The 14,489-nt window shown below is 37.8% G+C and overlaps 1 protein-coding gene and 1 long non-coding RNA gene across 3 annotated transcripts; one reads left to right on the forward strand and one right to left on the reverse strand.

The window, feature by feature from the left end:
- Positions 1-3,426: 3,426 nt before the first annotated feature.
- LOC113060564 (homeobox protein OTX2-like) lies at positions 3,427-8,364 on the reverse strand. Of its 2 annotated transcripts, none has more exons than XM_026229584.1 (4): positions 8,246-8,364; positions 6,065-6,304; positions 5,328-5,479; positions 3,427-5,116 (listed from the first exon to the last, which is right to left on the reverse strand). In XM_026229584.1, exons 2-4 carry the CDS (start codon positions 6,159-6,161, stop codon positions 4,493-4,495), a joined length of 873 nt encoding a protein of 290 aa, XP_026085369.1. In that variant the 5' UTR covers positions 6,162-6,304; positions 8,246-8,364; the 3' UTR covers positions 3,427-4,492. The 2 variants fall into 2 exon arrangements, with proteins under 2 accessions (XP_026085369.1, XP_026085368.1); XM_026229583.1 differs by having other exon boundaries at positions 8,064-8,275.
- Positions 8,365-8,485: 121 nt separating this feature from the next.
- On the forward strand, positions 8,486-11,839 carry LOC113060568 (uncharacterized). The gene is made up of 3 exons (XR_003278269.1): positions 8,486-9,210; positions 9,874-9,994; positions 11,074-11,839. It is a non-coding gene; the product is annotated as an uncharacterized LOC113060568 (long non-coding RNA).
- Positions 11,840-14,489: the final 2,650 nt, after the last annotated feature.

The raw sequence follows: 14,489 nt of genomic DNA on the forward strand, positions 1-14,489 counted from the left end.
TTTCTTAAACCCTGGCTTACTAAAGCCATAATAATTTCTTTAGCCTAATTCAATTCAGAAATGTTCAATAAATTCCAACTTCCTGAGAAGTTGACGTGCATTTCCATGTTTGGCAGCATTTTCAAGCTATTTTCTTTTGTTGGAGACAAACTCTTGAACATGGCAAGAGTCTCTGCCTTAATTCAGCGTCTGGTGAATAAATAATTATATGTAAATAATAGAAACCAGGTTCATATTTTATTTACTTTATACACTACTAGTATAATACTATACAATTGTTATCGATAATACTCAGTCAAAATAATATCATCCATGCGTTTCCCCCTCAGCATTGTTTTGCTTTATGTACATCTACAATATAGGGGCTAATGAATTGATATTTTTAAAAACTGTATTGTACAGTTGAGAGCCGTGTGCTGCACAGAAATATGACAGCATACATGATGACGTATGTATAGAGCATCAGCTAAGATGGTGAGTTATTTACATTGATAAATCAGAATCCAGAAAGAGCAATGCATCTGTTTTCACCTGTTGAAGATATTTCTGTCCCAACTTGTGATTGACCCCGTGAGTGTTGGGGGTAGGTGGAAATGGCGTAAAGTTTCGCGTAACAGTGGCTCAAAATTCATTGAACTGTCGTTGCAGCTGGCACGTCTGTCCGCCACAATGGCAGTAACTGTCGTAATTGACCTACTTAGCCCAAGTATTTTCTCACTTCAGGCTTACAGACATGACGGTTGGATGGGCGATGAGAATTATAATGTGGATTATTGCGATAAAGCAAGCCCATATCGTTGTAAGAGAACGTGTGGTTAAATTAGTATGTGATGTGATCATTCACCTCCAGCTAAATTGTAATGGATGAAAGGGATAAACAAACAATGGTATGATTTATGTGATTTCAAGTGTTTTAGGATGAAAATATATAAATGTGTAGCGATGTAAAGCTACTATACTGGATATATTTTTATCTGGTTGTCGCCCAATTTCTTATTTTTTATATAGTTCATAAATAAAGTAATTCAAAACATTATCAAGTTCAACTTACATAAAGTGAAAGTTGCGCGATTTATGTGTTGAATATTTTGCTTTGTTTTGTGAATTGTATATATCGCGCTGAAATATTATTTCGTATAATATTGAATAATTAACGTAGTTTTATTCGTATTGTGCGTCAGTTTGCTTGGCCAATAACATCTTAATCTTCTAACAAACAAAGCGGTGTGATTTTAGGAAATAGCTCTAGAGACAGAAGATAATTCAGATATTTTTTAAGTTGCTATAAAAAAAAATCCTGTGTTCTTGGAGCGTCTTGTACTGTGCACCTTCAAACAAAACAGGCCACACGTGTTAAAAAATAAACTGTGGGGTATTTCGAGGTCTGGTCAAGGTCATTTTAGAAGTCAAAATCATCAGTTTTTCTTTCGTTTTTCTTTTTCTGGACAGACTGGATAACATCAGCCGTTCCTTCGTGGTCCAGAGAGAGAAAAATTTAAATGTAAAATTTTTTTTTAAAAATATTTTCATTTACAAGAGGTTCATTCACGAATTAGAATGAAAATGGAGCTGCTTTAAAAAAAAAAAGTTATAGTTCAAATTTGATTTTTCACGAATAATGAATTAATAAACAGTGATCTATAAAAATCCTTTCAACTGTGTTTGTAAAGCAATTTAGTTTAGTTTATTAAGACATTCAGTCTAAAGTCAGGCGACGTTATTTCCATTTTTACGCGTAGTTTTATTTAGTTATTGCTAAGTGTTATTCTTGAGGTTTTTGTTTTCGTCTTCGCTGTAGTGCTTATTTAACTTTTCTGACATATCACATATTCATACAGTGTTGTGTGTAACGCATCGACTCCATATACATGTGTGTTTGTTTTTCTTTATTGCTTGTTTGACAGTAGATGAGAAGCTATTTAAGAAAAAGTATCTCTGGCAATGAATTCTGGACAAATTTCGAACAGTCAGCATGAATTACTATACATTTCGTTCCAAATTCATTTAAAAATGGCTTAATAGCTACTGCTATGAATGTTTCGATCATTTCGCACCATTCTTTTAATTGTCTTTAGTGATATGAATGAAAATGAGATTATTTGCCAATGTCAAGGACGGATAATTGAATGTTCCACTGCTCGCAATTAGGATGGAATAATTCAGAGATTCGATTATGACTCCATGCCTCCAAGTGAACTAGTGTAATTATGAGATGTCGCTCAAGTCAGGCCCTTACAATAGAATTATTCAAGGACCCGACTTTAGAGTCTTCAGTCTGCTCTACCCCTCCTTTACCGAGGGGACTCTGAGAAAGTTTTCTATTCAGCCACAGAGGACTCCAGGGTGTTAGCTATGTCCTCATCCGTTAAAATCAAATGTGGAATTAAAGTATTGAATTTGTACCTTATTGTATGCCTCTTTAAATCAATCTTTTTTTAGTAGGCTACTATTGTATGATCATTTTTAATGTAATAGTTTTTTCTGAATTCGTCTCATGAGTACACAGTAGCCTATTATTTTAACGTTTGTATAATTGTTACGACAGGAACACACACACATACACACACACAGGCTACAATTTTCTATTGTGAAATACCATCCGTTGTTGCAATACAGAGCCAAATGGTGCGGTTCTGCATTCAGAAAAGGCGGTCTTTAAAGTAGGCTTTGAGTTAGGTTTGAATTGCCTTCTGCCCTAAAGAAACCCCGCCAGTGAAATATTGGGATTAGCTGGTCTTTGAGGCGCGGATTAGCGCGACTTTCCCAAACCGCGCATTCCTGGTGCCGTGTCTCTTAAAACGAAAGGGCCGGAAACCCGGCGGGGAAAATGAGAAATAATTAAAATGTGCTCATGCCTTGCAGTTCCAAAGATACATTTACTTTGTCCCCATGTTTAATAGCCAAATTACAGGACTCATACAAGCCAGTGCTTTTCAAGTTTAACCTTTAATTTAAGCTTCTGAGTGGGCCTACACCTTATCAAAGCATGACCCTTTATAAACCACTTGTTGACGCATATTTTATTAGAAGATAATTGGATCACAAGGTGGGCAATTTCTTGTGAATCAGTCAACCAGGAGAATGCTGTTAATATTTAATGTGGATATGCACGGGGTTTCCGGTATTCATTCCTCCAAAGGAAACGGACACTGTTTCATTTTTAAATTGGGATGAAGTTAATAAATGAAATTATTCACATTTAGAGCGCCTTTAAACCATTACAATCAAGCTGATAAATAAACTGTTTAAACGTAGGCTACACTTCATTTGCATCACTCTGGCACAAGAAGATTGATTAAAAATAGGTGGTTCAGATGTCTTTTTTCTTTCTTCTCATAAATCGGGCCTCTCCGTCCTAATCACCTTTTTATTAGCTTCTGCATTTCAGTCTATTGTAGCAAACCTATTAAAACACAAGCACACACATAATTCTTAATACATTTTAATAATTCGTCCAGACTTTATAACTTTAAATATGGTGTCACATTTGAAATTGTTTATTCATATTTCTGTGGCGAGACCACATTACCACTCCATACAAGTTTAAGATCCAGGTGAGTGGTTCTATCAGTTATGTCCAATCGAGATCAATTAACGGGGACAGACAGTTCCTTTCTTACACATTATCTCGAGTCCCTGTATTTTCGAGATTGTTTGTCTCTTGAAATTAATCCAATAGTAATCATGTGACTAGTATTGTTTCCTTAAAGAAAAAAAAAAGTTTAAAATCTATTAAAATCAGTCTTCGCAGATGCGACGGAGCTCACAAATTGCATACAGTTACAACAGATCACAGTTTCGAAGGCTAGCACAGATAAAAAATAAAAAATAAACACACAAATGTACCATTTATATAAGACACACATTGATTGTCTTTTAAAAACTACATATTGATTCCTTATAAACACATTTTCTTAAATAAAGTAGTGCATCCAGTTCGCCACGGGGGCGTTCAGCACAGACACACACACACACACGTACACACACACTCGCACACATCCTCTCTATCATCCTCCTGATGGAAGTGTCTCTCGTCTTGCCAACACTGAAATAGGTCGGCGTGCTGTAAGAGGCTTAGAGAAAGCCTGCCCATTCCAAGCACTTAACCAAAAGATTGGCTCCTTTTGCCATGTAGTTTTTTCCCTCCTCTTTTCTTGAGTAAGGATTTGTGGCTTTGACCTAACCTATCACAAATTCACTTTGATTCCCTGTACCTTAAACAACAGGTTGTGGTCAGATGGCCTATGTTTATACGCATTCACGACCCTTCAAATACTACTTTGCAGGCCACAAGGGGTGCATGTAGCGCAAATAGATATTTCATGTCAAAGACGAACTTCAAAAGCGCTGTCGGACACAATGCAACCCATCCAGCTCGGAGAGTTTGCGTGCCACGGAACACTTCTGTTTTTGGAAGGATGACAGGTCTACAAGGTTTATTTTATGGTCTTTTAGTGTGTTGATTGGACAGAATGGCAGACTTTTGTTAGTTTCACAACACCTGGAATTTCCAGGAGGAAGTCTGATCTTTGTAATCCAAGCAGTCAGCATTGAAGTTCAGTTTCCACGAGGAGGCTTGGTCCTTATAATCCAAGCAATCCGCGGCGGAGTTGAAGCCGAGCCCCGAGGCACCGTAACCTTGCGTGGGGAGGGACGCGGGAGACTGGTTCAGGTGACTGGTGACAGCGTTGCTGCTCATGGGGCTCAAAGTGGATCCTGGCCCGGTCAGCTGATGGTGCATGGGCGTCAAGTAAGAGCCGCAGTCCATGCCCCCAAAGTAGGATGTTGAACCAGCGTAGCCCTGGCTGTATCCAGACGCTTGAGTATAGGTCATGGGGTAGGACCGCTGCATGCAGGAGGAGGAGGAGGTAGAGAGTGGGTCTGACAGCGGGGAGATGGAGGCCGGGCTCCAAATGGACACCGGCGCGGTTGTGGTGGAGATGGCCGGGACTGAAGTGCTGGAGGGCGGGGTGAACTGGCCACTCGCCCCGCTCTCAGAACTGGCCTCCCGCGCTGGAGAGCTCTTCTTTTTGGCAGGTCGCACCTTGTTCTGGCCTCCGTTTTGTTGTTGTTGCTGCTGCTGGCGACACTTTGCCCGTCGGTTTTTGAACCAAACCTGACGTCGTAAAAACAGGGTTTATTAATGTTTACGGCATGAACCAGCATTAATTCAGTTGTGGGGCAGCACTGAACTTCAATAATTTTCTGTTCTATCTTTACGCAAAATAAGGAACGACAACCATTATAAAGATAGTGCGCCTCTCAGTTTATAAAGATTTATATGGTTTTTCAGATATTTGAAAACTCTTGCATGATTTGATACGTACCTGTACACGGGACTCCGGTAAGTTGATTTTCAAGGCCACCTCCTCTCGCATGAAAATATCCGGGTAGCGCGTTTTCGCGAATAAAGCCTCCAGCACATCTAACTGCGCTCTAGTAAATGTTGTCCTTTCCCGCCTCTGCTTTCGAGGAGTCGCTGTTTTAAATAAACAAATGTATCACAAGGTTGTCCATTAGAAAACTTTTCATGCTTAGATTTTAAAAGCGGGTCATACATATTACTAAATTAAACATTACTATAACATATTAATATATATAAAGCGATAAACGTAAATACATTAATAAAGCCTTTTATAAAACTTTAAAACGTTTTCCCTTTTGATGTAGTATCATTAGTGAAATAAAAACAACATAGGCCTATCAAATATATCAGAATAATATAAAGGCCTATACGTTTTTTTAAATTCACCAACAACTGGCATATGTTTTTAAAACCTCATAAATTATAAGGCATACAAATTGTTTTGTGTTAGATTGGATTTCAAAAAACAGAATGGTTCAAAATTCATTACTGCTTAATAACTAGAGTGGAAGTGTAATTATAAGACTAGAAAGCATTTTAAACCAACCAGGCCTACTATTTAAACACATGCGAGCAAAAGTGTAACTAACCTACATAGTAGGCTACTGAATGCATAAAGGACAGCTCAGTATATCCCTGTGTGCATTCATTCCAATCATATATCACATAAAATGATTAAATCGAGGGTCTGTTTCTCACCTGGGTATCCCACGGAAGGGTGCAGAAGGTCCATGCCGGAGGTAGTTAAACTTAACCCGTTGACCGTGTAAGGTGGTTGCTTGAGATACGACATCATGCTAAAGATGGTTGTGGGGGGTTAAAGTTGGAGAAAACGTGAAGGCTGAACACCGGCCCCTTCAGTCTCTTTTTCTTTTCCTTATCTTTATCTCTGCTTCTAGCTTGTTAACGTCTTCAGCGGTGGAGGTGAAACCAAAAACCCTGTTTTCAAAAACAACAAAGATAAATTGAGACGTTCACTTAATTGCGTCAGCGGAGCTTGTTGTTGTCATAAGATAGAGACTGGGTTCCTCTAGCTGCGATGACTTATAGGAGAATAAAGCATGTCCACACCACGACGTGCTCTTAAAGCCGCTCCAGACCTCCAGCTGTCCTCTTGAGATGAACGAAGCTCATCCTGACAAACGCCCCCCGTCCCTCCCCTTCCTTCCCTCTCCCCACCAACCCCAAAAAGTAACAACTATTAATTGCAACAAGTCTTCACAAAGACAAAACTCAGTCGTTCAAATGTGCACACAAACCCGTAACACAATTTGCATAGGAACCCGGCTAATTGTCTCAGACACAAGAGCACTGATTGGGAGCTATTGGTGGAAACAAAGGCCACTGTTAGCTTGATAACTAATGCTGATAACAAAAGCTCATTTGGCGAAGGACAAAAGTAACCACCTCCTTTCCGCACTCATATCATTCAGAAGAGTAGCTATAAACTTATAATTACGTGCTTAAGTATTTTACAGAAATGACATCCGTTATTTCTATTTCTGAAAAGAGCAACTTTAATCTTTAGATGTTCCATTAAACATTTTGTCACTTTAGATTGCTGACGTAGTGTCATTAGTTAATTTGATTAGTTTAGATATTAGCATTTCAAAATAATGGACTGAAACGTGTAGATTAGGCTATTAGCTAGGCTAAAAAGTTTCTTATTATAGGCTATGCGTCAACAAGCAAAACTCTAAATTAACCGAGGTTCAGCATCATCCAAAATTTTTCTTTCTTTCTTTTTTTTTTTATTCCAACGGTTTCGTCTCTCAATCTGTCACTTAAAACAGTCCTCGTCTACCAGTTGCGCAGCCGCTCAATAGTAATTACCTCATCCAGGAATTAATTATGATAAATGTTGTTGTTGATAAATTAACGAGATAATCCGTGTGGCACGCGCTCCCCTAATTATTGGACGCTACCTCTTCAGCTGAACGTTTGGCCTCATTGATTCTGTGCATGACTACAATAAAAACCTCACGCGTGCGCGCTCGCACACACACACACACACACACACACACATACAATGCAACGGTGTCTCTGACATGATACAGAACAAACTATTGAAATTAAAAAAATAAGTACTACTTGTTCAAGAAAGGGGAAAATATATCAAGCGGTAAGCAACGACAAAATATAAAATGCATGTTATGTAGGCTACTACTTGTTTATTTGTATTCATATTATCATCAGCAATAAGAGCAGTGTGCCGACATATTTCGCTGGTTGTTCGCTCATTATTTATCAATTTGCACCAAAAGATTAAAATGAGCGTGAAAACCAATCAGTTAGTAGTAGCTATAATTAAATTAAAATGTAAAAAAAAAAAAGAAAAAAAAAGTGAAATGGTGTACTACCACAAGTCAAAGTGTGTCTCAGTGTATGTATATATATATATATATATATATATATATATATATATATATATATATATATATATATATATATATATATATAAATAAAATATAAAATATAACCTAGCTAAGGACCAAGTTAAACATATGATTTAGGTTAATTTTCTGACGTTCTCAAAAAACAAGCATCAAGAGAACGTTTGAGACAAAAATATGATTAATTTATATTACACACTAACGACTACTACTACTACTAGTCCTAATAAAAATAATAGCATTGTTGGCAAAATATTAATGCAGAAAAATATATTGCACACGACTACATAAGGCGGGCTACTTACTGAATAACTGGATTCAAATCGGAGTCCGTTAAAGTTTTATGTCCAATAGCGAATATAGTACGTCTGAATGGTTTCAAAATATTGAAGACATCAAGATAAAATCCTTTTCATCAAACCGTGAAGCAAATGAGTTCTGATGAAGCCTGGATGGATAAAATGGTTCGAGAGATTAAAGCACATACGGTTATGATTCGCTGCTCTTGGGTTGAAGTTGCTGGAGTCTGATTTGTACAGCACGCTGGCCAATGAAGAGCTCTGGACTGGAGTCTGGTTCTCTCGAGGGCCTTTTGCAGGGAAACAAACGTCGACAGCTACTTTTTGATGCAAACTCTCCAGCCAATGAGAGCGAGGCCCTAGCGGAGCACATTCTCATCTCGGAGAGTCAAAGGAATGTTATAACATTAAAACACAGTGTTATGAATAAAGTGGAAAGGTTTTAGGTTTTACACTCCTATCTTAAAAACAACGCTCTTGTATATTTGCATGATTGATCTGTTTGAAATTACTTTTTTTTCTTTACTGCGGTGGCCCTCAGTGAGCCTGTGTTAGTTTTTACTATCTTAACCACTTCAAAAAGTTGCAAAGGAAACAATAGTTTAATTTATATAGCCCAATCTCGAGCATGATTATTAATAACGAGTGAAAACAGCAGATTCGGTTTTTATTAATTCTTATAACAGCAAGGTTAAAGCGCGAGAAACAAATGTTGAACAGGGACGCTTGAATCCACGCAGACCTCTTGCATGTGTGTTGCGTAGCTGGAGGGATTTACGGGGACTTAATTCCTTAAAACTGTCCTCTCGTCCACATGACGCTCAAACTGCAAGTGCTCAAGCTGATCTATCCTAATGTATCAAGAGATGAGTGCGTCGCATTGCCAAGGGGCTAGATTAGGGCCTGTTATAAGACATGTAGAATACACGTGGAACCAGTGCGGAGAAGCGCAACGAGGAGGTGAATTGTGCACCTTTAAAAATGTTAAAAACAACATGTTGCCAATATTCACTTCGAGACTTCTCTTTCGGGATTCATCTGTGTGGGAGGAAAGCCGACTGTATCATAACAGCTTAAATCTACACATTTTAAGATATCTTGAGAAGAGGAGAAGCTGACGGATGACTCGAGATGCACGGACAAATACACAACGGTGAGCAATATATTAACTAACAGCAATGTTATTTGGCGCAAGTTTATTTTTGTTTAATTGAATCCAGCACAGATATGTTTAAATGAAATGCAACGTTTTCTAAATAAAATAATTTATGAACATTTCCTACCTATTAAAGCTACTGCTATAGTTGTTGTTTTTATTTGTCATCATCATGATAACCTTATTATGGCAAACTAGAATTTCCAATCCAAAACTGATCAGTGCGTTCTAACCTTAATCTGTTTAAACATAACATTGTAATATTTTGATAAATATTACTGAAGCATAACTATAACAATGTTGGCGCATTATTATTATTATTATAAAGATTGATATTTTCCTGTTTTCTACACTGATAATAAATTATATTAACAACAACAACTACAGTAATAATAATAATAATAATAATAATTTGACGTCATGATGGCTGGATTCTATCAATTCTATTCCCTTTACAATACTTGCATTTGACGGAGCCGTTTTGAGAACGTAAACGCAAAGCTAATTTAAAAACATGACTAATAAAAAGTCTATATTGTTTCGATCCAGTTAGAATCCATCTAAAAAGTAGTCTAGGCCTATAACAGTTTTTTTTATGTTGTGTTACAGATCTCGGAAAGGCTTCCCAATAATCAAGTGTGATATTTCTTTGGGTTACAGATGCAGAAAACAACAACAACAACAACAAAAACTTTTACACTTCCAGACCGGATGGAAAGCTTCAGCTGTGCACCTGCTATTGTGGAATGCTCTGGAGATGATGACAGCCACCATTATCCTGGTGATTTACTTTTTAATGTTTCCCCACATCCACCTGCCACGCACTGCTTTGGAAATCCATAAACCATGTCTTTCACTGCAAGCGCTTTTGGAAGTGTTGTGTTCGAATGATTGGGAATTAAACATTAATCTCTCAAAGCAAAGTGCCATTTCTCATCTGAACTCATTCGCCCGAGCCCATGTATCACATTTTGGAGAAAACTGCAGTTCGCTGCATGTCAAAGATGAACATAATGATAAATATGCTTGTAGGACTGCGAGAACATCTAAATAAGCAATATACAAAACATGGACATACGATGAAGTTTTCTTCATTTAAGATTTGAATCGGATCGTGTATTAAAACACTTTAAAAGTTCATATCTGCAGTTTTTTATAGACGGTAGAATACGGGAGCGCGTGTTTCACCTTTTATTAACGCGCTGGGTAATTTCTTCAGTAACACGCAAGTCACAGCTATGATGATTTCACCCAGCATCATTCATTCCGCGCGCCTCTATCGCTGGGATCTCGCCCAGCTTCGCCTCTCGCTGTTCAAACTCCTAAATTATTTATCTAATTCTAAACGCCCCGCGTCCGGGGGAACTCTCCTCTTTAAAGGAATTGTGGATTGTCAAAGTGAAAATGCGTGTTCGCGCCTGTGGCCACAACAGCGCAATCCCACTAAATGACACCCTTCCTTTAATCTCCACGATGGTTCAATGGCGAGTTGCAATATTAATCCTTTATTTGGATTTTAATTCTGAGCACGTAACAATGTCTATTAATTTATCACTTTCGTGTTTTTTTTATTTTTATTTTTTTATTTATGACCGAACATAAAATTTACAATTACCCCATTAAAACAGACAAAGAAAAAGGCAGTCTACAACAACAATAATTAAATAAATACTATTTAAATGATATTAAAATATAATGGCTGTTATTTTATTATTTATAACAGCGATCCATCATTATTATTATGATTATTATTATAACTTCTACTACTATACAAAAAAATAAATAACAAATAAAAAGAGTATTTATGAGTCTGCCTGAAAACCATTAAAATACTAATCTTTCTTTCTGTCTCCCCTGCAGGTCCAGAGGTTTTGCAAGCACTGGTGGACAAAAGCAAAATGGATGTTATGTGAATGTTTGGAGCAGCTCAGTAGGATCAGTTTCTTCAGTTTTATTAAACAACTGAAGATTGGAACTTTTTTAGGTTGTTTTCCAATGTTGCAGTTACTCTGAAAGTGTTTGATTGATAAAAAAGAACTTTGTTGATAGCCTGCATTTAAATGAATGTTTGACTTAACTATATCCTCCGGTATTACATAGGCCTATATTGTTGTTTTTGTTTTTCATTTTAAGGTTCTAAATTTAGAGATCCGACAAGGCTGAATGGACATAATTTATCATGATACATTACAAATGAACTTGCGTTAAAATTTTCCTAAATGTTTCTCTGATTTGACATAATCGTGACCGTGTTTAAAAGCGATAACAGTGTCATTTTTGATGAGAGGAATGCATATTTGCACAAAGTAATTACTATGAATAAAAGAGCTTGTTTGATCTTTATTGACATTCATAATTTCCCGCGAGCCACATCTTCGCGCAAGGTACAGGAAACTTAAAAAGGGGTTAAATGTTAGGCGTCACGGTCCGAGAAAATAAGGATGTCAGAAACAGACTGGGGATAAAGAGAAAGAGACGATTCCTTAGTACAGTTACTCAAACGGCAACAATACTACTGAGTGTTAAATGTGTTTACAGTAATTAAAATACTGCATACGAATTGATTTTCCATAAAATACACACTTTACGTTTTTAATGTTTGTTGTAGGCTACATAAATGCACTTTATAACCTCCAGAAAAAGCCACGAAATGAAGACAGCATTCCGTGCATATGCATGATGCATTTAGTATCATCTGAAAATATTTAACGGTTATTAATGACTACTTTAATTGTTTGTCTGCTGTTTACACGTGGGCCAAGCGGTAAACAAATGGATTCAATTAAAACCGATTCTTCACTTCAAGTCATCAATATGAGGCAAAGTAAGCCCTCCACCATTCTGACAAGGACAAACAAGTACACATAAGGGGACACTAAATGTTCTTTCACTCATGCATAAACATGCTTTCTGTCTATGCTCTTGCTTTCTCATCTCTCTCTCTCTCTCTCTCTCTCTCTCTCTCTCTCACACACACACACACACAATACAAAGCCCTCAAGGTGAACCTGGTGAAAGATCTACAAACTCAGATCTTCAAAGAACTTGCAGTGCAATTGTGTCAAATCCACTTTTCCAAATGAATAATGATAACACACAATGTCTTTATAATACAGATCTAGTTGAGAAAAGCAAAAATTGCATGAGGTACACGGTGGAACCTGCCCTGCAGTGTGGGCTTCACTTCTCTCGCCTCTCTCAGAGTTCAAAGGCACAGGAACAGAGATGGTTGGATTTATTCAGGCATTATGTGCTAAATGCTTGGAAGTCTTTCTTGTAGTCCGCAAGGCCCTATAGATCACATTTAGGAAATGTTCTTTTGTGAGGCTGGCTGTGAAATCCCCATAATAAATTCACCAAACAGGCACAAGCAACGGCTATTTATGATTGTGGCCCTCTTTTCCTTTCTGTCTCGCCTTCCAGGTAAAGGTGTGTCTGTTTATGCATCACTTTTGGACTCACGGTGTTACAAAAATGAGTAACATGGACATGAAAGAACGTTCTTCTAACGATGTTTCCGATCCCCCTTGAATTTCTCTGTATATTACACAAACAGTGGAAACATGTTTTCAGAATTTTCATGTTCGGATGATCCATCCCTTTTGCGAATTGATAAAACAATTCATTCTGTTATTTTGTCCTCAAGCCAAATTGTGAGCACACATCCTCAAATATGCACGTTAACATTACTGAGTCTTTAATTATGTGATATAATTAACCCTGCACTCAGTTTGAAAGGCATGTGAGTCGAGGACGAGCCCCCATATGGGGTGAGCATTCCTTGCTTGTGCCCTGTCCAAACCCCACTTTGTTTTGAGTGACATTCTGGCACTCTTGTTCATACACCAGCACTCAGACTCCACATTATACCGTCTTGCTGTCTTATACACTGCCAGTTCACACACATCTCTCTCCTCTTTTTCTATTTTTAATGTGCTCTTGCACAAAACTAATTTCTTCATGTTTTATACAAATCAATATTTTAATCTTCTTCTGAAAAACATACACTCTTTTTTCTTTTCTTTTTTTAGTGCCTAGTCCCTCTTAACTCTTTACACCTCTTTTGGAATAGTGGAGGCTGTCTGTTGGGACTCTCATAATTCTGTCTGTTGGATGTTTCCATTACGTTCTCATCACGTTCCTGCCATGTTCTTGTCCCGGCTCCAGCCTGTAGTCAGCTACCCTCCCAGCCACAGACTGGCTGCTGTTTTCTTTTCTCCAATTGTATATCTCTGAGGGCTTGTCTGTCAACTGGAACCCTCCCCTCCAATTAGGAGTGTAAACACAAGACCCATCTCATGTGTGTGTGCTTGTGCACTTGCTTATAAGAAGTTCCCAAACTGTCCCCTAAATCTCCTCTTCCAGTGATAAAACAATGCTTAGGTTCTGGCTGCTCTTTCTCTAAACTGAGAGCATTCACCATTTAAAAATGTTTTCTGAGAGAATGATTCATGATGCAGTATTAAACTTATTTTGCCGTTACATATTTTACCTTTCTGTTTTAGTTTTAATTAGACTGCATCTTAACATGGTTTGTTTTGACTTAACTATATGGTACTCAATGACTCCTCCTATATACCTGAAAAGAAAGGCATTTATATTTCATTTGATTTGACTGCACTGATATACCCTAGAGTCATTTATATTGTAGACATTTACACAGGAAGCATTTAATTTGTTGTTGTAAACTGAAAAGGTGTTTATTTTCGACATTAACATGACAGGTCACCACTCGCCACTCTCCTGGTTTCTATGGGGAACCAATACTGCTGAAAGCTATGTAGAGTCTGCCAGAGTTGCAGACTGGGACAGGACAGGCTGTGTGTGTGTTTGTGCTGGGGGTGGGAACACTCTCAGAAAGCCGAGTGGTTACCTCCTTGCGGCTGGCAATAGGGATGCAGGAATTTCACTAGACCTACTGCCCAGAAAAAGCCAGGTGGGAGACGAGGAGCGGACAGAGGGTGTGGAGCAGTCACATTAATTGCTGGCAGAGGAGCTGGTGGATAGGTAGCTCTGGAACTGACAGAAGCTCAAGAGAAAAATAGAGCGGTCAAATCAATTGCAGCTCGATGTTTTTACTGTCGCTTTAATGATCTTTGCAGAATGAGTGTTTCTTTTGAAAGCTAGAATGCAAACAAAATTTTTTTTTTGCAATCATAATTTTTTTGCTTAGACTGAGCAATGCTTGGAATAGAGTACACTTGCCGATAAATAAGAAACACCATAACAAGTCTGTCAAACTTCTCTAAACTGTAACATGAAATGCTATTAAAATT

Source organism: Carassius auratus, chromosome 42 (genome assembly GCF_003368295.1).
Source record: "Carassius auratus strain Wakin chromosome 42, ASM336829v1, whole genome shotgun sequence".
NCBI lineage: Eukaryota > Metazoa > Chordata > Actinopteri > Cypriniformes > Cyprinidae > Carassius > Carassius auratus.